The sequence below is a fragment of the Mesoplodon mirus genome (assembly GCF_964341445.2).
Source record: "Mesoplodon mirus genome assembly, chromosome: 9".
NCBI classification, from domain to species: domain Eukaryota; kingdom Metazoa; phylum Chordata; class Mammalia; order Artiodactyla; family Ziphiidae; genus Mesoplodon; species Mesoplodon mirus.
In genome coordinates, this window is record NC_138985.1 from 58,643,897 (window position 1) to 58,671,424 (window position 27,528).

At 33.8% G+C, this 27,528-nt stretch overlaps 1 protein-coding gene across 1 annotated transcript in view; it reads right to left on the reverse strand.

Moving 5' to 3' along the window:
- VPS50 (VPS50 subunit of EARP/GARPII complex) overlaps nucleotides 1–27,528 on the reverse strand; it is a 132,803-nt gene that overhangs the window by 62,991 nt on the left and 42,284 nt on the right. Inside the window, exons 10-14 of the mRNA XM_082633014.1 lie at nucleotides 24,711–24,753; nucleotides 23,222–23,320; nucleotides 21,658–21,798; nucleotides 5,413–5,545; nucleotides 2,507–2,598 (exon numbers count right to left, since the gene is read on the reverse strand). Of these exons, the coding sequence (XP_082489140.1) occupies nucleotides 2,507–2,598; nucleotides 5,413–5,545; nucleotides 21,658–21,798; nucleotides 23,222–23,320; nucleotides 24,711–24,753 (508 nt within the window). The remainder of the gene's footprint in view (nucleotides 1–2,506; nucleotides 2,599–5,412; nucleotides 5,546–21,657; nucleotides 21,799–23,221; nucleotides 23,321–24,710; nucleotides 24,754–27,528) is intronic.

Consider the following 27,528-nt stretch of genomic DNA (forward strand, 5'->3'; position numbering starts at 1 on the left):
ATGAGGGTAAGTAAAGTGGTTATTAGCATTGCATCATCAATCAACATGGCATCTGAGTATAAAAACAAAAGCTGTTAGAAATAAAAGAAAAACCTGACAAAACTACAATCATTCTGGAAGATTAAAACTCCTCCCTCAGAACAGCACAGACCAAGAAAACCACAACCAAATAAGAATATAGATGAGAATAATACATATAAATAATAAACTGCTTTAATTTACATAGAGAACCTAATTCCCAATACAAAGAAGAAATGCATGTTTATTTTTCAAATGCCCCAGGAAGAACTTTAAAAGTAGGTGGTTTATTAGGCTGTAAAGAAAATCTCAAATTCACAAAAAGTAGAAATATTCCAACCCTAATTTTCTATAGTAAAAAGAAATAAATAATAAGCATTTTAAAACTGTCACTTCTCACGTATCAAATATTTAAAGACTAAAAAGAAAATCTTGAAAGACAACGACTTTCATATGGTTCGATATGTAAGCTCCATGAGGTCAAGGACCATGCTTTCACCACTGTGTTCTTAAACCCACAAACAGTGCGATACACATATTATGACTGATACAACCTTTTTCCCTTAAAGGTTCTGAGTCAAAATGCATGGAAAATTTGCGACAATATTCTAAAAACTGAAAAGTTTTTATAATAATTATCAAGGTGATTATGATTCTGAGTTTAGTTTTATGTCAGAAATATTTAACTATCTTCTTATGCTTCTCAATCATCTCTATAATAAATTTATAATGTCAATAAACTGTCACATGCTCACTTGTGCTTTGGAATTTAGCATTTCAGATATTAGAAATATATTATGGTATGTATAGCATATATTATATAACATCCCCAGTGGGCTCTAAGGCAGTATCCCAAAATAAAACACATTTATATCCCTTCAACATATGAATGTTCACCTTAACGGGATAAACAAATACTACAAAAAGCCAAATGACAATACTGGTCAGATTGTGCTATCAAATGAATTCAATTCCTGCCAGGTTTTGTCTGCCAGATGTGTTCTCAAAAAACATTTATTTTTCAGAGTTTTTGCCTTTTTCAATTGCATTGAGCTTTGTGATTTCAATTGAACAAATACTAATGAGTTCCTAACGTACACAAAGTCCTGTGTAGAACTGGATGAGAAGTGGGGTTGGAGGTGCAAAAGGGACTTGAAGTGGGTGGAGATGAAGATATTCTAAAACTTGAAACCTACAACACAATTATCTGTATTCAAAAGCATGATGACTTTCATTAAACTGGCCAAACACTTAAATGATAATAGCTTTACTAAATCTTACATTTAACAGATATTCCTATATCAAGAATGACATCAGGTTGCCAGACTGAATAGAAACTAGCTATATAAAATACCAGGCCAATAATCCAAAGTACTTTGAATTACCAGAAATTCTATCATAGATTCTACAATTTCAACAAAGTATAATTAGAGCCTGTTAGAAGACTAAATCAGAAACAACTCATATCTGACACTAGAGAATGAGATTTTCCTTTCTGTTATACATAACATTCAGAAAAAAGTCAGCCCCAACCCATAATTAATGGAAAACTAAAAATTAGTTTCATATGGTCGTATCAGAAAATACAAAAGGCAAAGCTCTTACCACTATCACATATTTAAATATTAAAGTATAAATTCAAATAGCATATCTCTAATAGAAAGTTATCAAAAGTTAGAAGAGCACTAAATTATAACTGCTAAGTGATTCTTGAGGAAATTTATGTTTTCAGTATATATTTTCCTAAACAATTTTTTCAAAAGAAATCCTATAAAAGATTTTCAAACTAAACATCAACTTCATTAGAAAAATCAAAAATACATTTTAAAAGACCATAATATGGTCAAAGTGTCTATATAGTCTTCTAAATATTGAAGCAGTCCAAAAAGAACAAAGTTATCACCAAAGAAATTACACTTATCTAGGAAGTGAACATTTTTAACAAATTAACAAATTTAGTTGTCTGATAACAACTGAGCTACTAAACTGCAAAAGAAAAGCCAAGGAATACACATTCAGTCAATAAATACATAAGATTCACTCAAGGCACAAAAATCACTGACTTAGAATTCTTCATTCTGTTCTAGACTCCAACCCAACTATGTCATCTATTATATAGTTATCCTTTTCCTAAAATTAATAGAAAAGGAAAAAACACACACAAAATAAACAGTATCTCAATAAGAAAACAACTTCTTCAGGAAAGCACAAATCTGTTAGGTCACTAAAAGCAAAATGTAATCAAGGAATATTTCCAATGGATATTTTCAAATTAAAACTTTTTCTACTGCCACTTATAGTCAAATATAATTGACAACTAAATTACAGAACTCAAATGGTAGACTTATTCTAAAGAAAAACTAACACATGATTAGACCTGCAGGGAAAACAAACAAATACAGAAAACTTAAATACTGAATTTCTAAAACAACTTTGACATGAAGGTTTCTATTGCTTTTGTAAAAAAAATAGTTTAAAAAAACCAAACCTGCCATATTCGTGTAAGTCCATGTTCTAATTTCTTTTTTATGTAGCCACGATCAAAATTTGTTTCTTCAGTACCCATCATATTACTCCCTTCTGAAATAAAAGATGGCATACGTTTTAAAATTTGCTTCACATTTTTGTTTTCAAAAAAATAATAAATTTGGATTCTCATATATTATAAGCATGTGTAAAATATAGAAAATATTCTCAATATTTATACAACCAAAACAATGTCAAAAAATAGGAATTAGGATTAAACTCATTTGATAAGATAGACAAATTCAGACTCTGAAATCTTAAGTACTTTACACCTAAGACCACTCAGCTTATATGTGATTATAGCTGGGATTCCAACTTGGGTAGTGCAATCCCAGAAACCAGATTCTTAATGACCCATATACTGCCTACTGCCAGGGCATTACAGGACCAACTAACCCAATTTTCAATTAATATGCATGTTAACAAGAGTACAGAGTGCAAAATTGCTCATGCAGTGAGGCAATGATGCATACATTTTATATTTTTCATGATCCAGAATACTTTTATCCATTCTAGGTAAATAATCTAACAATGTCCAGTTCAACAGGTAAGATCAATGACCTGCCTCAAAATAATTCTCCCCCTAAAAGCAACTGAAAATACACATACACATTATATTTGAAAAATTATGCCTTTGTGCAAGTAAACTGTGCAGAACAACGGAGGATATGATCTCATCTTAGGCTAGCAGGGTATCCACTGGTAAGCAGCAAAAGGCCCTTTCATAGGCCAGGCCCCAGATACATGCCTAATGTACCCATGACTACTCCTACAGCTTAAGCCATATCATCTGTATGGTCTGGCTATTAGGAACGCAGCAGCTCAGAGCAGTGCACCTGAGCTACAGCTTTAGTTTATTTAGAATGGTGAAGTGTTCGGACACCAGTAGTATCACTAGAGAACTACAACGGATGAACTCTAGAGGCCCTTTCAGCTGTATGAAGTTCTGTGAAGAATAACTTTTAAATTACTGATTCCTACAATTTTAGTCCTTAATGTGACTACGAAAGGAAGAATTTCTGGTGAACAAATAACTTTTTACAGTCCTAGATATTGTCAGCTGACTATTAGACTGATCAGAGTCCTCAACATTCTTAAATTATACAGATTAGGGTGAAGGAATTTTAGCAGAGGACTAAGTATAGAAGGTTCAAATAGAGTTTTAAGTTTGAATCTATACCCCAATGAAAATGCATACAATACATAATACCTGTATACTATTAGCCTGAAGCAAAAAGCGAGCTTCACCATAATAAGTATATATTGTCTTCTATACTCTTATATCTAAAGTATGTATTAATTTTGTTCCAAACTTTTCCTTTGGTTTCTCCTTAAATAATGTACTAGAAAAAGGAAAAGAGGTGCTGAGATATCTAAACAGGTGCCATATCTAGAAAAAAATAAAGGTTGCCAAAACAAGAAAAACTTTGTGGGGAAAAAAATCCCTTAAGCCCAGGAATTCCCTAAGTAAAATGAAATTTAAAAAAAAAAAAGGCCTATAGACATTTCATTATTATTATAATCATCTCTCTTGATCCATTTCCTTTGATGACATTAACAACAACCAGTGTAAGCACTTTTTACACTTTCTCTAAACCTTATAGCAATCCTACGGGTAGATGTGTTACTACACTATGAAGTTTTTTGTTTGTTTTGTTTTCTTAACCTATCATTTTAAGGAGCAAACTGAGGCCCGGAGATGATAAAGTGACCTATTCACATTCTCGCCTTTGGTAAATGGCAGTCAAACTTTGAAGCGAGGTATCTCTGACTGCAAAGCCCATACTCCCAGAGGTAGTAGAGGAGTTGGGTAAAAATAGTCTGGCCTAGAATCCTGGCTCAATGCCCACCCCTGTTTTCTGCTTTCTCCTTTTTCTCTCTTCCTTTAAACCTTCCTCCCTCAACAATATTTCTAAAAGAATGAAAATCCTTCCACAGAATTTATCTTTCTTATTTTTTGCTATCTATATTTATGAGCTTCTTATGAGTCAAGATAAATATTAAATGTATGTCTTCTATACTACCAAAATCCTATGTTTAATCAAACTAAGATTTGAGCATTCCTCCACCCACCCAATCATAGAAACCAAACACTTCAGAAATTAGAAGTTACTAAAACAACTTGATTGACTAGCTATATTAAACTGTATGTAATACAAAAAAACAAGTACAGTATAATTTATTTTGCCCATACTAATACTGGTAGAGTCATTTATTACTTTTAAAAGTATTTTGAATACTTAATCTTAGCTATTGTTCAAGGATAATCACTTAAGATATGTAATTACATGAAGTAATTTAAACATGCCTAATTAATTTCTCAAAGATTTGCTCTTTATGACTATACCATAGACATTCAAAGTTGTATTTTGCTTGCAAAGATGGTATTTAAATACATCATTTTTTATGAAATTTTTATGTCCTGCTATCTATTTTCAGGAAGAAAAGTATCAGTATAATTATTAATTCTTAGAATCTAGTTTTATTAGTAAACTTGAAAATTCGCAAAAAAGACTTAATATTGAACATTAGCATTAATTTTATAGTAAATTTGGACAGAGCAATGTCCTACCTAGTTTGCAACTCATTTTTTTTTACAGCTCTTTCTTAATAACTTAGTCCTAAGGTCATCACCACATATGGAACTTGTAATACCTATCACATAAGAAGTCCTTCGGCCCAGTTAATTCCCAAAGGTAATGGAGTTTTTATAGCAGCTGAATCACTTTCTCTGGTGAACATTTAACCTATGGTCATCATGGTCCCCCAAATTCTAAAAGTATAGCTGTCCCTTTTCTTTCTCCTTATTCCAGAAATACGGCATATTTATAGTTCAGTTTTTAAAATCAAATCAAAGTAATTTCCTACCAGAAGCAGAAGTAGTATCCTCACTGTCATGCTTTTCATGCCATTCCATAGTTCTGTAATAGCTGAGCATAACCTCCCACAGTGCTTTGCACAGGTCAGCAAGGCATGGAATATAGCTGTCTGGTGTAACATGCTGAAGAAAATGACAAGAGCCAACTTTCAAATTATCATGTTTACTTTAACACAAAGTTAACCAAAATAAAATGTTACGGTGTCAATCAAATGCATTGAAGAATTAGATAAGAAAATTTCTTCCACTGATATATCTAAAAAGAAAGTTCAATGGCAAGAAAATTTTGTTCAAGTAATTCCTATTTCAACATGGTTTTTTAGTATTCATTAGGAGTATCAGTCCATATACTATGAATCCACATACTACTGAATGGCAAGTGCTCTCATAACCAGGAGTGCAAACTTCCCCAAATATATTTTTTCAAAGCCATGTTCTTCGCATGAAATGCAGCTTTACACTCACCCTTGGACCCAAGTTACAACTTGCAAAAAGGTGGTCATAATTTACAAGTCAATCATTTTATTTATGTAAATTAAGTAAGCACCTTTGACAATCTGTGAATTCTGTAAATCACATGGATATAGATATTTCATATTTGACAACAGCATTTTAAAATGTTTTATATAACATGGCTATGAAACAATATGTGGTCCCAAATCTTCTCCCTAAAGGAAATGCATGGATTTTTCTCCCTCTACCCTTTGTAAAAACTATCAGTTTCTCATTCTGCCCTTCTTTTCTGCAGGTAGAATAATGCCTCGATTCTATTTTGCAGGCTTTCTGTCTGTCACAGTGGAGCATCTGCTCCATCATTTGAGATTTCGTAGCATTTCTTCAATTTGTAATCAATCCACCACAACTGATCATGCTGATAAAACAGTGAAAGGCTAATAAGACTATGATGCAAACCCTCCAAAATAAATAGCTAGTAGAAATAAGCTATATAGAAAGTATAGCTGTGGTGTTATTGATGCTCAGGAAATCCCAGTTGGTAGTCGTCCTCTCTCTATCAAAAAGTATTTTTTCTCTCCATAATGATTTCCCTCTCCTCTAAATTCCCCAGTTACTAAAACATTCATTCATCAAGCAATTAATAAAAATACTAATTTGTATGACTCAGCAAGTACACTTTTGTGTAGGCACGTCAAATCTCTGAAACTCAACTAAGAAGTAGTAAAATAAAAGAGCTGTTAACCACTGGAGTCAGGCTGCCCAAGTGGGGCTTATGCCAACAACAGTACAATGGTTCAATCTTACAGGATCTATTAACAATCTGTCACATTAATAGGTCTAAGAAGAAAAACAAAATGATTGTCCCCAAAGATGCTGAAAACCCTTTGACAAAATTCAACAGCCATTCCTAATAATAACTCATGAGAAAATAAAAACGGATAAACATTTCCCTAAGATGAGGAAACTTTAGTGCATATCCACTGTGGTCAGGAAGAAGACAAAAATGTCCACTATCTCCACTACTTTTTCTTTTTCTTTCTTTTTTTTTTTTTTTTTTTTTTTGCACTACGCGGGCCTCTCACCGCTGTGGCCTCTCCCGTTGCGGAGCACAGGCTCCGGACACGCAGGCTCAGCGGCCACGGCTCACGGGCCCAGCCGCTCCCCGGCATGTGGGATCTTCCCAGACCGGGGCACGAACCCGCGTCCCCTGCATCGGCAGGCAGACCCTCAACCACTGTGCCACCAGGGAAGCCCTCCACTACTTTTTAACAATGTTCTTGAGGTACTAGCCAATGCAATTAGATTAGAGAAAATGATAAGAAGCAAAAGAATAGGAAAAGAAGAAATAAAACTACTTCTATCTGTAAATGACATACCTAGAATATAATTCCTAGAGAATGAATGATAAAACTCAAACAGTAAAAGAATTCAGCAAAGTAGCAGGTTATAAAATTAACATATAAAAATAACAGAATTCATATACACAAATAATAACTATTTAGAAGATACAATGAATGAGAAATCTCCACTTATAATAACAACAAAAAAGATAAAAATTTTAGAAATAAACTTAACAAAAAGTGATCCAAAATTCTATGAAGAAAACTGAAAGACATAAAGGTAGACTTGAACAAATAGAAAGACATCCCTCACTCTTGGTTAGGATGTCTCAACATCAGAGATGTCAGTTCTCCCTAAGTTAATTTATGAATTTACTGAGATACCAATAAAAACAAGTCCAGAAATAGATCTGGCCTCATATAAAAATATGGTATATGATAAAGACAGCATCTCATATCACTTAAGTGAAGACAGTCTTTTTCATTAATAGTGTTGGGACAACTGGATAGTCAGTTGGAAAAAGACTAAGATCTACTCCTCACACCATCCACAAGAACAAACTCCAAATGGATAAGACAGCTGAACCTAAAAAATAAAATTATACTAGCACCAAAAGAAAACATGAGTTAATTCTTCACTCACCTTGATATAGGTAAAGGCTTTCTAATTATGACTCAAAATTCAGTAGTAATAAAAGTAAAATTTGATAAATTTTACTACATAAAAATTTTATAAATTTTGTATAACAACAAAAAAAACAACAGTAAACAAATCAAATGATAAATTTGAAAAAAGTATTCACAATACATGTCACAATAAAAAAAATCTCACATTTATAATGAACTCTTAAAAATTTGGGGGAAAAGACCAAAAATCCTATAAAAAATGGGAAGAAGATATAAACACACTTAACAGAGATATAAAGATGGCCCTTAAATATTTGAAAACATATCCAACTTCACTCATAATAGGGCAAATGCAAATTAAAACTACAGTAAGAAACAAATTCTCACACATCAGATCAGAGAAAATTTTAAAGCTGACCATTAACAAAGATTCTCCCCTTGACCAAACTCTAGCCAGCTCCCTGAGCCCTCTCCTTCATTAGTCCTCAATCCTGACCTACAAAGAGTTGAACAAGACACTAATGTAGTTTCTAGCAGCTCACGGCCACAACCCTAGGATGACCCTAGCACCCCTTAAAGTGCTTGCCTGAGAAAAGTCAAGGCTGCCAAAAGAATATATTGTTTGTTCCAGCTAAAACCTGAAGATAGGGCCCTTGTCTCCCAGTCTCTGAGGGAGAAGGTGGGAGCCTAACCCAGATGGGTTTCACATGGACCAAGCCCCCTTGTTTTTTTGTAATTTTTCACTTCCTTGCTTCTTCTGAGCCCCTGCTCATCCCCCTTCCTAGTCCCTCTTTCTCCCTTTACAATGCCCAGTGACCCCTGTACAAATGGAAGATGAGTTCAGTTCACAATGGATTATTTTCCCCATTACAACAGTATATTACTGATTGAAATCTGTCCATACCACTTTAATTAGTGTCCAGTTTTATCTTTGATACCATATATACTCTGTTGGCAAGGCTGTGAACAAAAAAACAGGAACTCTCATCCACTGCTGGTGGGAATGCAAAACGATACGATCCTCTGGAAATGAATCTGACATTATCTAACAAAACCACACTGTCTAACAAAACTACATATGTATTTTCCCTTTGACCCAGCAATCTCACTTCTAGGAATTTATCCTGAAGGTGTACTTCAAACAATGTGAAAATACATACACACAAGGTTATTCGTTGAAGGATTATCTGTAACTGCAAAATACTGGAATCTATCTACATGTCCAAACACAGGAGATCAGGTGGATAAACTATCTTCACACACACAAAAGAGCACTTTGCACCTGTGAAAAATAATGATAAGCAGACATATACATTTAAAAAAAATTTTTAATAAAAAATTTTCCCTTTCATATGATACATATACATGTGAGAAAGGGAAAAAATTTTATATACATATATATGTCATAAGAAATAGAAAAAAATTAATGATATATCTGCCTATCATCAAAAAAATAAACACAGTGAATATAAAGAAGAAAACACTGAAGTCAGTTACCTGTAAGAGGTGACGTGGGGAATAAAAATGGAAGGAACACAGGAGGGAGTGAAACTTCTGAGTATACCGAATTGGCTACGGGTACCTATTTACAGAAAAATTAGAATGGCTATCCAGATTTACACATGGCTTGCAGAGATCAACAAAAATATTTCTGCATATTTATGCCATAATTTGGGGTAACTTTTTATGTCGACTTTCCCTGTTTACTATTATAATTACTACCTTTACAATGAACCAGTCTTGCTTTTTTCCTTGGTTTATTTTTACCACATCATTACAACTGACATAGCTCTCATACCACACACATGTAATGAAAACCGATAATGATGCACAAGGTCAGGAAAAAGCTAAAAGCAGAAGACAAAGAAAAGCAAAAATCACAAAAACATTCTGGGCTGCAACTCAAAAATCATTCACCGGAATAAAGGTACTCTTCTACAAACTTTCATAAACTCAACTTTGCATAAATTTGTGTTTATATTATGCAAATAAATTTAATCTAATTATATCCCAACATATCTTTCTGACAGATAAAAGGAAGGCAGTGTTAGTCTTATTTTTCCCAAAGAAAAATTATAACTATACAAATAATTGTGCTATAGCCCACCAATTAACTTTTATAATACTTGCCACAGTTTAACAAACCAGAAAATTGAAACTTGGAACTACTACCTTCTATTCTCCACCCAACCACTGTCTAGCTACATTATTTGCCTATTTATTCAAGGAAAAGGAGGTTCTTTACTGTGTTACTTCTTGACTATTTGCTAAACTTTAATGGGTGTGGATGAGATTATACACCCAGAAATGTTTATATGAAATTTTTTTCAGAAAACGTTGAAATTATTTACTGAAATTATACCAAGCTTTTTCTCCCCAAACTTACTCAAGTGTAAATAATTCACAAATCTAGCTAGGCCAATGCCCATGTCTAAAAGTCTCCCAAACTTATCTTCAAAAATGTTCATATGTACAAACATAAGGCTATGATGTACTGAGCAAGATGATTCTTACCTAAATTTATATTCTAAAATAGAAACAAATGTATAGACTCATTATACTAAATACACAGAAAGTAAATAGTTCAAGGAAAAAGGCAAGGTGGGATAGATATATAAATATTTTTCTTAATAGATTTAAGCCAAAATGTGTTCATCTCTGTACTTGAAGACTACGTTGACAATAGAGTCATTTCATTTTAAAGTTGGACTCCAGAAACCACTTTCCCCTAATACTGTGCAATCAACTAGTGTCAGTTCTCAAAGCAACAAATGCTTCTAATGCTTTTAACACCTTATCACTAAAATCATTCATAACTAGTGCTCTCTCATTAATTTATAAAAATCACCTCCAAATTTCAAATAGAGAATCTTATTACACAGACATGTGTGAACCATAACTATAACAACACAGATTCAAAGAAACCAACAAAAAAGCAAATAATTGTATAAGTAGTCAAAAAATAAAAGGCAGGCCAAGAAGAGAATCTGAGTTTCTGAATTACAACTTCCACTTAGACATCAATTCTTCTTCACACCAGCAGAGCATAACAGAAAGAGAACTAGACAAGAAATTGGAAGCCCTGCATCCCAGCCAGCACCGATTCTACAACTTACCAGTCACAGGCCCTTAGATAGTAAACCACTCTGGATATCTTAGGTTCACCTTTCATGAAACAGTGTTAGAGATTCCTGGATCTGCTACCTCTTCATTGGTTTAATCCATTCACTTATTACTAGATACCTAACACTGCAACTCAGTTCGAGTCTCAATTAATGGGTGATTCATTTAGTATAAAACCAGGAATACCAAGGCAGAGGAGTGCCATATTGCAATTCCAGTTCAATGTTCTTATCACGTATCAATGATGGCAACGAAAGCCTTGAATTAAGCAATTTAGAAAATATTCACACAGTGAGACACCCCAAAGAACTAAATAGCATGTCTTAAAAATTTTTAAAGAATATATGGGAAATAGAAATTTACTTATCAAACATTTCTCTGTGTTCCAGAGCTATTTTCCACTTCCATTCTAAAGCTAGTAGTACCAATTTATTCAGGAAAGGTTGAGAGGTGAGAAGAAAAGAGGAAAAAGGTGTAGTATTTCACAACTATCTCAAAAATCATGCAGAAAAGGAGGAATATTTTAAGTAACCTAGTTTGTTTGTTTTCTTTTTTTGTAACTCACAACCTCCATACAGATAACATACATGTCTAGTAACCAGTGATCACAGGTAACAAATATCCTGGGGGGCAAGATTTAGAGAAGATTCACAAATCCAGATGTTACAATGCAAAAAGCTCAACATAGCATTACAACTAAGCTTCACTATTCAAACATCAAAATTCACTCCTTAATCAAATCTTGATTAACACTTTCACAGAATCCACAGATCTGATTTCCAATCTCATCACTATCAGTTAAGAGTAAAACTTTGTACCTCCCATCTCTACTATTAACCATCCCAACCAACCTACCTGGTCAAAATTAAAATCATGAAATTAGCTTATTAAAACCAGCAACATCTCAGCCTTAATTATAAATAATAAATTTAATAAGAATCTAGAGGCCATTTTCACAGAACAGTATAAATCCAGAAATAAATATATGCAGCCTTTTCAAATCTGAAGCACACAATGAAAAAAATGTCCTTTTGAAAGTTGCTTAGGTGCAAAGTGGTAAATATGGAAAAAAGAGGCCGCTAAATTTAGCCTTTTAGTTCACATTAATTTATTTTTATACCCATCAGAAATCTCTATTACCAATTACCTCCAAAAATTTCAGGAAGATGATTTTTTAATATTAAAACATCAAAATAAAAATTCTTAGGAGTATCCTTAAAGTATCATTATGCTCGTTTCACTTTATCACTCTAATCACATCCTGACAAACATAAAGGGAGCAGATGTTTTGGCATCCTCACAGAGATTTAAAACTCCTAGTGCTGCCATCCCCACCCCCATCCAAACACACACACACACACACACACACACACACTCACTCACTCACTCACTCATAGATGGATTTCAAAAAAAATTACAAAGGCTTATCAGCATCTTTAGATGAATGCCATTAGCACAGTGAGCTCACATCACCAGAAGCTGCTGGAAAGGACTACCGTTTAGCTGGGAGGTTTCTGGAAATATGCTGCAGGTCAAAACAGCACTAGGCCCAGGGAGCTAAAAATATCTCTGGGAAGGCTGAACTCTGGGCCTAAATAAGTGGCTGGGCCAAGCAATTACAAGATCTCTCCAACCTCTAATTACTTCTGTAAGGACCAAGCTGTACAAAATATGAATAGCTTAGGTACTTTCTCATCATTGGAAATCAGAGTGGTGCTCAGTATAGTGGACTGGATGGCACATATTTGGGCTTGGGTCCCAACTTTGTGACTTACTTGATCATGACTCCAGCATTTTACTTCATATATCTAATGCCAAGGGATAAAGCAAATAACCTAGAGTCTCTCTGAAGCGTTAAAAACTTGACTCTCCATAGGTAAAATATGCATATGCTGTAGCAAAACTTTCCTTATACTAAACTAGATTCATTCATGATTTAAGAACATGAAGTCCGAGCCACAGCAATCAGAGAAGAAAAAGAAATAAAAGGAAACCAAATCGGAAAACAAGAAGTAAAACTGTCAGTTTGCAGATGACATGATACTATACATAAAAAAAATCCTAAAGATGCCACCAGAAAACTACTGGTGCTGATCAATGAATTTGGTAAAGCTGCAGGATACAAAAATCAATGCATGAAATCTCTTGCATTCTTACACACTAACAACGAAAGATCAGAAGGAGAAATTAAGGAAACAATTCCATTTATCAGTGCAACAAAAAGAGTAAAATACCTAGGAATAAACCTACCTAAGGAGGCAAAAGATTTGTATGCAGAAAACTGTAAGATAAGGATGAAAGAAATCAAAGATGACACAAAGATGGACAGATAAACCATGTTCTTGGACTGGAAGAATCAATATTGTGAAAATGACTAAAATACCCAAAGCAAGCTACAGATTCAATGCAATCCCTACCAAATTACCAACGGCACTTTTCACATTTTTATGGAAACAAAAAAGACCCTGAATAGCCAAAGCAATCTTGAGAAAGAAAAACAGAACTGGAGGAATCAGGCTCCCTAACTCCAGACTAAATTACAAAGCTACAGTAATCAAGAGAGTATGTATGGTACTGGCACAAAAACAGAAATATAGATCAATGAAACAGGATAGAAAGCCCAGAGATAAACCCACGCACCTACAGTCAACTAACCTAAGACAAAGGAGGCAAGGATATACAATGGAGGAAAGACAGCCTCTTCAATAAGTGGTGCTGGGAAAACTGGACAGCTACATGTAAAAGAATGAAATCAGAACACTTCTTAACACCATACACAAAAATAATCTCAAAATGGATTAGGGACCTAAATGTAAGGCCAGACACTATAAAACTCTTAGAGGAAAACATAGGCAGAGCACTCTATGTCATAAATCACAGCAAGATCCTTTTTGACCCACCTCCTAGAGAAATGGAATTAAAAACAAAACAAATGGGACCTAATGAAACTTAAAAGCTTTTGCACAGCAAAGGAAACCATAAACAAGACAAAAAAACAATCCTCAAAATGGGAGAAAATATTTGCAAATGAAGCAACAAAGGATTAATCTCCAAAATATATAAACAGCTCATGCAGCTCAATATTAAAAAAACCAAACAACCCAATCCAAAAATGGGCATAAGACCTAAATAGACATTCCTCCAAAGAAGACCAACAGATGGCCAAGAAGCACATGAAAAGCTGCTGAACATCACTAATTATTAGAGAAATGCAAATCAAAACTACAATGAGGTATCACCTCACACCAGTCCAAATGGCCATCATCAAAAAATTTGCAAAGAGCAAATGCTGGAGAGGGTGTGGAGAAAAGGGAACCCTCTTGCACTGTTGGTGGGAATGTAAATTGATACAGCCACTGTGGAGAACAGTATGGAGCCTCCTTAAAAAACTAAAAATAGAACTACCATATGACCCAGCAATCCCACTCCTGGGCATATACCCAGAGAAAACTGTAATTCCAAAAGCTACACGCATCCCATGTTCACCGCAGCACTATTTACAATAGCCAGGACATGGAAGCAACCTAAATGTCCAACAACAGAGGAATGGATAAAGAAGATGTGGTACGTATACACATTGGAATATTACTCAGCCATAAAAAGGAACAAAATTGTGCCATTTGCAGAGACATGGACAGACCTAGAGTCTGTCATACAGAGTGAAGTCAGTCAGAAAGAGAAAAACAAATATTGTATATTAACACATTTATGTGGAATCTAGAAAAATGGTACAGATGAACCTGTTTGCAAAGCAGAAATGGAGACACAGACATAGAGAACAAATGTATGGACACCAAGGGGGGATGTGCGGAGTGGGATGAACTGGGAGATTGGGACTGACATACATACACTACTATGTATAAAACAGATAACTAATGAAAACAGACTGTATAGCACAGGGAACTCTACTCAGTGCTCTGTGGTGACCTTAATGGGAAGGAAATCCAAAAAAGAGGGGATATATGTATCCATATAGCTGATTCACTCTGCTGTACAGCAGAAGGTAACACAACATTGTAAAAAACAAAACAAAAAACACAACAACACAAATGTCTTGGTGAAAAAAGTCATTCTCATCTCCCAGGCATTTTATCATTAATACTAAATATGTATTTACACATGAAGACATATGTAATATGTATGGTATGAATGATGCCAACTTGGAACTAAGTAACTAGCACCCTCTAAATTGTGAAGTACACAGAAGGGGGCTCCTTTATTACCATCCTTAGTTTTGTCTAATTGCTGCTAAATGTTTTTTTGTTTTTTTTTTATTTTTTGCTTTATAACAAATTTAATCAGTTAAAGCTTAATACTATAAAACAAGCAAAGCTTGTGTTATCAGAATATATAACTTATCTTTCAAAGTTTCAAGTAATAAAATGCTGTGAACCCCTATGCTAAGATTATCACCAAAAATGGGCAATACTTAAATGTAAAAAGACAAATTAAGAATATGGTTTCTTGGCAGGTTCTGAGAATGGCTTTTACCAGTAAATTACTTTGTTTCTGCTGGCAGCTGTGTACCACATCTTAAAAATAGGTTGGCTCTTTAACATTTACCCCCATCCTCCACACACACACAGACACACACACACACACACACACAATCACCCAGCAGTCTAAATTACATTGATAGTTTTAAGGGTTCATAGACTTGGGCATCACACCTAAGCCAGTTTCAAGTGACTAGAAAACCCCTTCACTTCCAGCCAAGAGAGGGAAAGCTGGTTACTCAGATAACATCAGCCCAAAGCATGTTCTCCATAGGCACTCATTAGTTCCAGGGTATGGTAGAAACCACCAAATCATCATACTTGGTTTAATTCAGTTAAACCAAGCCAGATAACCTACTGTTCCTTTCACTTGCCCTATGCTCTTCTTTCATGCCATTGCTCAGGATATTTCCTCTGTATCCCTGTACTCAGCCACATACATCGTGCTTCTTGAAATCCAAAACCAACTCAAAACTTGCAGGCTCCTCTTTTGCCTCCTTAAACCCTTAAAGAACTGTGTTGATCCCATTGACACTATTGTATATGTTGTTTGAACTTTTCTTATTCTACCTCTGATCATAATTAATGTGACCTTACTAGGTTACAAACTCTTTATAACCATATTTACCCTTGCTGAGCTGAACCCATTACTTGACTGATTAACAAAAACTGGGTAATGATAAGGGAAACTGGTTTATACTAAGTCAGAGCACTAAGAAAGTGTAATCTTGCATCTTCTACCAGCATCCATGAAACAGTAACAGTCTAGCTTGTTAATCTGCAAGTACAATGAAATTTCAGACCCTTCACAGTTCTTGACAATCCAAAAAGTAAATGGCAGGGAAAAAGGAAGAGACAGATAAACTTTCCTTATCTTTTGATCATTAAGTTTTGAATATTTAAAATTACCAAAATTTATTTTTTATTTTACCTTAAATATTTAGAAACCAATATATAACTCTTATATTAAAAAAAAACAATATGTAACTCATATAAAAAATTAGCTGGGTGCTACTATATAAGTGGTAAGAAAAAATGTGACATCTGAATTCTTAGGGTATTTTAAAACTGATCTGATAAAGCAATCAAGTAAATAGCATTATTCCTCCAACTGAAAAGGTTTCTCTAGTAAGAAAGGAAAGGTCCACTCACTTATCCAACCAAATCAACCAAATTAACCTCATCAATCAATAAAATGTCCCTGTTTAATTTCCTTCACATCCTAAATATGCTTGAGTGACAAGCTACATAAATTAGTATTGATATGCTACCTTCTGGTATCTGACAATTAAGCTATTAAATGTAAAATAATCAGCATTCATGTGCACAGGGAAAAGGATAAAAGCAGACACTACTGATGAGGAGTGTAATTTGAAACACACTTTCTAGAGGGCAATTTTGGAAATATAAACCAAAGCCTTTGGCAATGCAATTTTATTTTTCATCATTTATCCTAAAGAAATAATTAATGATGTGTGCAAAGACTTAGCTTTAAAAATATTTACTACAGTGTTATTTATATTATTTCCAACTTTTGTCATTATGAACATCAAAGAATAAGAAACTGGTTAATTAATCAACAGGATCACTTACAATGAAGTACTGTCAAGCCACTAAAAGGTATGTGCATAGCATATTTACTGAAATGAAAAACTGTTTATAACGTAGCAAGTGGAAAAAAGTTCTAAATCTGTATGTACAGCACAATCCTACTTTAAAAAGCTATTTGCTTATATACACATTAAAAGAACCAGCTCTGCATAAAGAAATATTATTTTTTATTTTCTTCTTTTGCTTATCTGTATTTTCCTACAATCAATGTTTTAGGTGTATAATTTAAAATACATGTATTTTAAGAGTAAACATATTAAATAATGATTGCTGAATTTGAGCGACTACTTATATAATGAGTATTCTAACTCCATAAATACTGTGAGTGATATAAAAACACATAAAGAGACTAGTTGAAGAAGTCAGAAAACAGAAAAAGGATAAGGAGGCAGTTAATTCTACAGAAAACCCAAAACAAGACGGTTACTACAAATGAATATTAAATTTAGCACTGAAATTCCTGGCAGCTTATCATTATAGAGAGTCTGTATACTCTCATACTATTTGATAAGAGAAAATATATTAATTCTTCACAACAGAAAGTGCCCTGAGAATTTAAGAACAGAAATAGCTTTTTGTCTCAAAAGAGGAAATTTCTCTAGGCTCTTATATGAACTCAAAATAAACTATACCTTCAACAGAGATCTTACTAAAAATATTTATTGACCCTCAAACTGCCACTTAATTACAATTTAATATCAAGAAGTATTATTTATAAGAATCGAAAATTTAAAAACTAGAAGAATGGAACATTTGATGAGCCTTTAGTTGGTCTTTCTATGACGTATGCATGTAAAAAACCTGTAAAAGTACATGGCATGGAGAAAGCGCTCAATGTTGGTTTTCTTTCCCTCTCACTTAATCAAATCTGAGAATTAAGCCAACACCACACAAGTTAGAGACAACGAGGTCAATCCAGTATACTAAAGAAACATTTACTAAACACCTCCAATGTGCCAAAAGGAGAAAATACCTATTGAAATTATTTCAGAAAGCTTTTTCTAAAAGAAACATTACATTTTCCCCCAAAGTATTATTATATTATCAAGTTCATTTCAAAAACAGAACTCAAAACTCATTAAAAGCATTTCGAAATGAACAGTTGAAAAATGGTTGAGAACACTGCAGCCAGCTTAGCCAGCTCTATTATCATAAAATTAATCAACAGTATCCTAATTAACATCTTGAAACAAGCTCCCAAGGGAAACCCATCAGCCTGCCAAAAAAAAAAAATGTTAAAAAACAACATTTTTTTTAAAACTGATGCATACTTCATAAACTTTCAAAACACCTACAGAATGTTTCTCTACAAGGTCACTAAATAAAGAGCTTCCACTTGGTGCCTTTATATCTCTCCACAAACTGGTGTGAACATGTAGGGTACATCAATGTATTGATAAACGCAATCACAAAAAGGCTTTTTAATCAGATAAAATAACCACTATGCCCCTTTACATTGGCCCTTGCCAGAAATGAGATTTAATTCTCATTTGAAACTTTTGCTTCTAAGGAGTAGTCCTTTATCTGTGCTTCAAGATAATGTACATATTTTTTAAAAGAGCCTAAATTACTGATCTAAAGACTCTTAAGTCGATACATTCAAGAAAAAACAGGAAACTAGACAAAGATAAGCTATAAACGTGCCTTTAATTAAATCACTTAGAAATTACAGTTTAGTAAAGAAAGTACATTCAGTTACAAAATGAATTCAAAGAGTTCAAAGTCAATTAAACTTTTAAACTTAGAGCAGTGGTGACAGAACACAAATGGCAGACACTTCATAATGGGACAGTATGCTGCTGGCCTTAAGAACGCTGAAGTTCTCTGTTTACCAGAGAAAATAAAAAACGGAACACTGATTTTGCCCCAGGTTTCTTTGTAAAGGAATGTCCAAAAAGAAGAAAAAAAAAAGAGTTCAATTTCATTCTAGCCCATTTAGTAACAGACTGACATCTGTGAGTGGTTTAAAACAATACTGTGGGGTTTCCCTGGTGGCACAGTGGTTAAGAATCCGCCTGCCAGTGCAGGGGACATGGGTTCAAGCCCTGGTCCGGGAAGACCCCACATGCCACGGAGCAACTAAACCCATGTGCCACACCTACTGAGCCTACGCTCCAGAGCCCGTGAGCCACAACTACTGAGCCCGTGTGCCACAACTACTGAAGCCCGCATGCCTAGATCCCATGCTCCGCAACAAGAGAAGCTACCACAATGTCAAGCCCGCGCACCGCAATAAAGAGTAGCCCCCGCTTGCTGCAACTAGAGTAAGCCTGCGCGCAGCAATGAAGACCCAACACAGCCAAAAATAAATTTATATTTAAAAAAATTTATAAATTAATACTGTGAATAAGAACAAGCAGATGATTATCTCTTTTCATTTCCAATCTCTTTCCATTTAAAGGAAACAAAATGTTCCCGTTTACAGAAACACTATCCCTCTATCAACTCTGATCAGTGTACTATTTTATTTATTTCAATTTTTTTTTTTTAGCTTCTGTGATTATTACTCATAACCATTATCACTGTTTTCAAGTGCTCAGCAAATGGACAGAAAGGCTACTATTACCAGACCCCGTGCTGAGCAGAGGGGATCAAAAGTAAGATCCGGTGCCACATTCCATAAGGCAGAGGGCTTGGTCTTTTCAAACATGGGATGCCATGAAAAATATAAAAAGGGGAAGTGATTGTCTAAAATAAAAGACATGGACATATATACACACCAAATGTAAAGCAGATAGCTAGTGGGAAGCAGCCGCATAGCACAGGGAGATCAGCTCAGTGCTTTGTGACCACCTAGAGGGGTGGGATAGGGAGGGTGGGAGGGAGTCTTGAGAGGGAGGAGATATGGGAATTTCTGTTTATGTATAGCTGACTCACTTTATTATACAGCAGAAACTAACACAGCATTGTGAAGCAATTATACTCCAATAAAGATGTTAAAAAAGAATAAAAGAGCTAAACTGATACAAACTACCATATATAAAATAAACAACAAGGTTCTACTGTACAGCACAGGGAACTACATTCAATAGCCTGTGATAAACCACAATGGGAAAAAATACGAAAAAGAACATATATACGTATAACTGAATCACTTCTCTGTGCAGCAGAAATTTTAAATCAACTATACTTCAACACAAAATTTTAAATCACTTATTTCAATTTTTAATGTTATATTTAAACATTTATCTATGATTAAAGACTTCCTTCAAAATATTGCTACTATACAGAGAAAAACAACTGCCCAAATGCCTGGGCTCTTCCTTCTCACTTCCAAAATCTGCGAGTCAACACCCTGCACATATATCCTGAGGGCTCTGTTGTTTCCTTCTTACCTGACACTCGGTTGCCACATATGCTCCTACACCAGTATTTCGTCAATAATTATTATCAGTTAATTTTAATTAGGGCAAAAATGATTCCCAATTGCCATATATTGAAAAATTAAGAATTGTACATTCTAATACAAGGCTCCTTCACAAATCACCTCACTTGCCTGAGTTATGCCATTCCAGATCCTTGATATGTGTTCTCACCAGGAAAACATATTTAAGTTTCCTTTTATCAGCTTTGATTGAACTTCTAAGGCTTCCTTCCATTTTTCCTCTATTGAGCTAACCACTTTCATTTATAGAACTCAGTTACTACAAGTCCACATCTTTTCATCAAACTAAATAAATAAATCTGATATGAGATAATCTCTTCCTAATCTTACCTGGTTTAAACAGGTCAAATATAACTCAATATTATGAAACAAATTAAAACTTACTTAGGCTTATAAGAGATATTCACATCCCTGTCTGCCAGTAACAGCACTGACTTAAATACTTCCAAGAGGCCTGAGGTAATTTCTAAACTTCCTTAATTTTTTATCAAGAATAGTGCCAAAGAAAGTGGGCCACCTTAAAATGCATCATATTCTTCATCTCATTATTCAGCTCCTCTAAGTCTGTTCTTTCAACATTAAAGAACCTATCATACCTAATTCTGTTAATAAGTATCAAACAGAATTCATGCTTTACCAGGCTTCCTTTAAAAGCAAACAGCACCCCTATTCTCCAAGAGGTTATCATTCTCTTTTCCTCACACTACATCAATCCATCAGCAAGAAGAATTCGAAAGGAGAACCCAACTCAGTTCACTTCCCACCTGTGGATTATCTTACCTACAGACCTATGTTTAAGAATGAAAAAGAAAAATTGGTTACAGATGCTGACAGAAGCAACATTTATACACATGAAAAGACTGATTGAAAGTATGTAAGGAAAAACAGCAAAGATGATTGCTTAAAAGCACCCTAGATGCTATCACAGAAGAGAGTTAAGACCCTGAGACAGAGGGGTAAAAGAAGTTATAAGAGGGTAGAGAGTCCATTTAGAAGCAACCACATTCCACAAATCTGTACCATCTCATCAACCTTTACTATTTATGTGACTGAATCTTCCAGTTTCTCTATGAGGAAAAGAATAATATGGGAGAAAAGCTGTTTGCAAACATATCTTCAAATAGTAGGCTCTAAAAGAAATGAAATATAAACTTAGAAACTAAAATAGATATGAACAATAATTAAGTTATGACATACCGTACAGAGATCCTTATATTGCAGCTTTTGGAATTTTGTATCTGTGTTTCCTGCACATAGTTCCACATAACCAAGAACAACTTGAAACACGGTATTATGAATGGCTTGTGTGAAGTGCATATGAAGTTGATCCATTGCTGTCTATGGAAAGAAAAAACATACAACATAATCTCATATTATTAAAATAAATTTCAACAGATTTTAAACACACAGGAAAAAATCTTTACCAATTTTAGCTACAGCATGAATAACTATTACACACAGAATTATAAGTGTTGATTATTTGCAAATAACCCTGCAAATAACCAGAACATCATACCACTAAAGATAAATCTGAATTGTGAACACTGCTCTGTTGCTCTGTATTTATCACTGGTACCCATCCTACCTTTTCCCAAACATGTCATGCATAATCACACCTTTGGATGCGATCTGCCATCATTCCTTTACATTGTTCAGGATACTCAACGGTCATCTTCTCAGAGAAGCCTTTCCTGACTATCCTATATAAATCAGTATTTTGCATCACTCTATCCACTTACACTGATTTATTTCTTTAATGTTTGTCTCCCTCACTAGAAGGTAAGATACATGAGGGCCTATATCCAGGTGCCTGGAGCAATGCACATAGTAGGTACCCATAAATATTTAATGAGTGAAAGAATTCATCTAATGGGGGAAACCAGAAGTTATAGTTGTATTTTCAAAGGTCTTTAAACATGTCCCTCGAAATTACCAAATGTCTTCCTTCTAGTATTTTTCCCTAGGTATAGCTTCAGATATAAAAACTAATAAAGTACAATAAATAACCAAACTTCTTTATTCTTATTATAAAATGTAAATAGAGTTTAAGTAGTTTGGTAAAGTCTTCAATTTCCTTCTAAGACAAGAGACCATTTAAGGGAAGAAAACATTTACACCTATCATGTTTGGATGTTCTCTAGAAAAATGTATAATCCTATATTTGCAGAAGATATAATTAATTTTCAAACTGTGGCCTCTACTTCAAATTTTTCAAGGAAGCCCTTGAGCAGTAAGAGTATGTAAAGCCATGCATCATGGGAGCAGTGAGGACATTCTGAGGATAATAGAATCCTTTGAAAAATCTGATAAATGCAACAGACCTGTTTTACAACAAATGTACACAATGCACAAAAGTTTACATACAACTTTGAGGGAGTCATGATGGCCCATCTAGGAACCATGAGGCTCCAAATTTAGAAGTTCTTATTTGGGACCAAGAGTTGAGGTAAAAAAGACTACAATTCTCTCCCACTGAATTATCTCATAATATACTTTTTAAAAAACCTACATAGAATGGTGAAAATATTAAACCTGAGAAACACTTCATAGTTTAAAACAGACTTCTGTAATGTTTTAATCACACTACACACACTCTGAGCCTATGAGATCATGTTACTATTGTTAATACAACATAAAAATTTACTTTGTTAAATGAAACTTTTTAAGCACTCTATATTAATAATAATATTCAAACTTAAGCAATCATGAAGATCAACAGATCCCTGACTAAGAAAAAAGAAAACATCCTTTCAAAACTAACCTGTGTTTTTCCAAGAAGTCGATAAGCTTGTTGAACCTTGGTATAATGGTTAATGTCAAAATTCTTGCAGATTTTGGACAGAGCAACATCCAACTGTTCCTGTATAATTAAAAGAGGCAAGAGGTGGTTAAGGAATTATATTTTCAAGGTAGTAAGAAGAAAATATTAAGACTAATTTCTCACTTTTAACTAATATCTAAACACATTTACTATTACACTGGATTTAATAGTCAAAAACAAATTTAAATAAAAATATAAATAAATTATAATTCTTATTACCAGCTATACTCAAGTTTATTGAGGTGTTATTAATATATGAGTTTTTTAAAAAACCATGCCTAGTGTTTCAAGGGACACAAAACAATTATCATAGTCTCTAAAAGAATTTTAGTTTTTAATTTTACTTAACTATGTTTCCTCAAGCATCTGCTAAAATCTTACAATTATATGAACTGAGTTTGTAGGACTACTGAAAAATAAAACAATCCTTCTGTAAATCACTGAAAAGCATTGATAATTTTCAAGAAAACTACATTGACCTTAAAAGTACATACCTCAAGGTACTGCTCTTTTACATCTAAATGTACCAACTTTGTTTATGGGTTTCTATCTCAATGATTTCATTTTAAGATAAATATTATTCTGTACTTATAGAGAAAATTATAAGAATGAAAGAAACTGAGCTTTGAAAGAAAGTCCTCATTAAAATTTTCACGTGATTATTTACTTAAGGGATTTTCAAAGCAGTTCTATTTATGTTTATCAAATAAACTGTCATTCTTACAATTAGGAAATAATTGCATTTATGATCAAAAACTACTTTTACAAAAATCATTTGAAAGTCTAGCCTCAACTTTTCTAAGTACTCTCATCAGGAAAACAACAAAATAAAGTACCAGAAGAAACCAAATAATTTTTATTAAGTTTATAAATGAGCACTCTGCTTTGCAAAGATTCTGAGGAAAGAGATGAACTCTGAATAAATGTAGGAGGAAAAGGCTTTATGCTCACAATAACATAGCTTTTCCTTTCCAGTTTCTACATATTTGATGAATTGTATGAGATATTATTATGAGGTTTAGGAATTTAGGAGGGTTATCATCAGCCAATAATCATTCTTAAATAAATAAACTCACTAAACTAAAAAGGAGTAGCAGTTGATAATCAAAAAATAATTAATACATGGTTAAGTATTTTGCCTATAGTTTACATGAGAACACACCTATGACTAACAGTTTAGGGATCTTGCTGGATATGGTAATATTTTCAAATACTCTTTTCAGATCCCACAATTCCTAAAGTATTATTGAGAGTACAAGTAAATTAACATTAACTTGACCATGCACAGATATTCCAAATGAAAAACACAAAGCACAGTGATGTAGAAACACTGATAATAACATGAAAGTCAAAACATAAGATGCATCTACGCTATTCAAAAACCTCTGAAAAGAAAAAGTCATTTAACTTAATATATAATTCTTCTTACCTCAATTTGCTCTAAAGTATCTTGCAGCTTTGAATTCAGTTCACTATTAAATAAAACAGAATTAGGTGTGTCAATCTTTAAAAGAGACAAACTGAATAATTAAATGCACAGATCAATAGTATGAGCAGTAAGTTGTGCTGCTGATCCTAAAGACAGTACAAAAAGGCAAGAAAAATAAATAAAAGGAAAAGAATTAGAAAGGAAGAAACAGAAGAGTCATCACTAGCAGCAACAGGATTGTGTGGGCAGAAAATCCTGAAGAATCTATAGATAAAACTAAGAATTTAAGAATTAAATACTGATAGCAAGTTTTAAAAATAATAAGTATAATATAGATGAAAAGTAAAATGTCAAAAATAAAGTTAATCCCTATATATTAGAAACAAAGAATTAGACAATGAAATTTTTAAAAAAACAATTTCAAAAAACCAAATACCTGGGAATAAATCAAATAAAAAATATACAAAATACAGCTAAAATAAAGAAGACTTAACTACATAGAGGTATATACCATGTAAACAGACTAAAACCTTCAATATTGTTGATATCAGTTCTCACCAAAATGATCTCCTAGAATAACTGAAATTCTAATCAAAATCCCAGAAGGCTTTTTAATGTAGAAACTGACAAGCTGCTTCTAAAATTTATGTGGAAACTCAAAGGGCTAAGACCAGTCAAGAATACTGTGAAGAACAATGCTGTAAGACATATACTAAAATAGGTTAAGGTTTATTATAAAGTTACAGCAATAAGATAGTGTGGTACTTATTATAAGGATACATAAGCAGAGCAACAGAACAGAATAAAAACGAAGGGTAAAAGCCTTAAACAGATACTTGTCGAAGGAGATACCCAATTGGCCAATAAAACATTTAAATATGCACTCCATCAGGCATTCAGGAAATGCAAATTAAAACTGCAATAAGACAGTATAACAAACGACCATAATGGCTAAAAATATTTTTTAAAAATTAAAAATGGGGCCTCCCTGGTGGCGCAAGTGGTTGAGAGTCCGCCTGCCGATGCAGGGGATACGGGTTCGTGCCCCGGTCTGGGAGGATCCCATATGCCGCGGAGCGGCTGGGCCCGTGAGCCATGGCCGCTGGGCCTGCGCATCCGGAGCCTGTGCTCCGCAACGGGGGAGGCCACAACAGTGAGAGGCCCGCATACCGCAAAAAGAAAAAAAAAAAAAAAAATTAAAAATGACATCAACAAATGTTGGCAAGGACGTAGAACAAAAGGAACACGCAATTCAATCCTGGAGGAAGGGAAAACTGATAGCACCTCTTGGGAAACTGTTAATACGTCCTAAAACTCAACACACAAATACTCTATGTCCCAGAAGTCCTAGATATGTATCTTTCATAAGTGCATACACAGTCCTTGCAGCATTATTTGTAATAGGCAAAGTGAAGCAACTCAATTGTCTGTGAACAATTAAATGGGTAAAGTGAGATATATTTATGATGAAATACTATAGCAATGAAAATATACTACCTGAATCTCAAAAACATAATATTGGACAAAAAGAAGTCAGTTTGTATAAATGGAATCATACAGTGTGTACTTTTTAAAGTTCAAAACAGGCAAAACTAACGTTAGTAACAGAAGCCAGAACACTGGTTACCTTGGGAAAATAATGACTGGAATGGGGCATGAAGGAAGTTTCTGGGGTACTAGAAATGTTCTAGTTCTGTTTCTGTTTCTGGGAGGTAATTACACAATTATGTTCACTTTGTAAAAATATATTGAGTTATACACTTGGGATATGTGATTGAATCTGATTTTTTCCCCTTTAATTCTCCCTAGGTCAGTTTTTTTTAAAAACTGATATTATTTGAATTATAATATCCCAATATTAAAAAAGATCTGTGGTATCTAAAGATCTGCGGTATCTAACAAAATAAATACAATTTTAGAGAAAACATTTTTAACAAAAGAGGTTAAGGCGAAACTAAAATAAAACAGTAAGAACAAGTGGAAGATGTAGTTTAATACACCAAAATTATACAAGGTTTTTTACAACTGTCATCTGATTATAAATGTGACTCTCAAAGTCCTAGCAGCCAAAACAAATAGGGAAGCCCAGAGTACACAATTCAGTGTCCAGAATATCAAAACACACCAGTAACTCAAGAGAAAAAACAAAACAAAGAGAAAAAAAAACCACTTTTGTTGGCGTTAAGTGAGAGAGAAAATTTTGCCAGTCTTGATAAAGAGGATAGCAATATTTTATCTCCTAAGGAACAACACCCTTGGTAACAGCCTTACAGAATATACAATATGGATTCATGGACTCCTTGTCTTTGCTTCTTATAGAGCCTTTTAATGCAAACTGAGGAGATAACACCAAAGTGGTTTGATAGAGAGAGAGACAGATACAAATGCAAAGCAATTTGTCAGAAAAGTAAAACCAATAATAATACAAGTATCCAGTTTCTGATGGCCTCAAAGATAAACATCCAAACACGTAAAGGAATTAGACCATTTTCTACAAATATTATTTATCATAAGCATGCTTTTGATTAAGGTTGAGAATTGAAGATTATATTCTCTAGTAAACACTGAGAATGAACAAATCTTCAGGATTTGACAATCAACAGTGTAGGATTAATACCTTATTTTAAAAATTAGGGTCTCTAACCAGGATTTATGCCTGAAAAAATAGCCACAGACAAAAATATAGGTTAAGGAAATACTTGTAGGCAGGAGTGAGATTTTCCTTAAAAAAAATGATTCTGAGAATTTCTGTCTGAAAAAGAATAAATGAATGAATGAAAAAAAAAAGGAATGAGAGCTAAAGGCTTCAAAATAATAC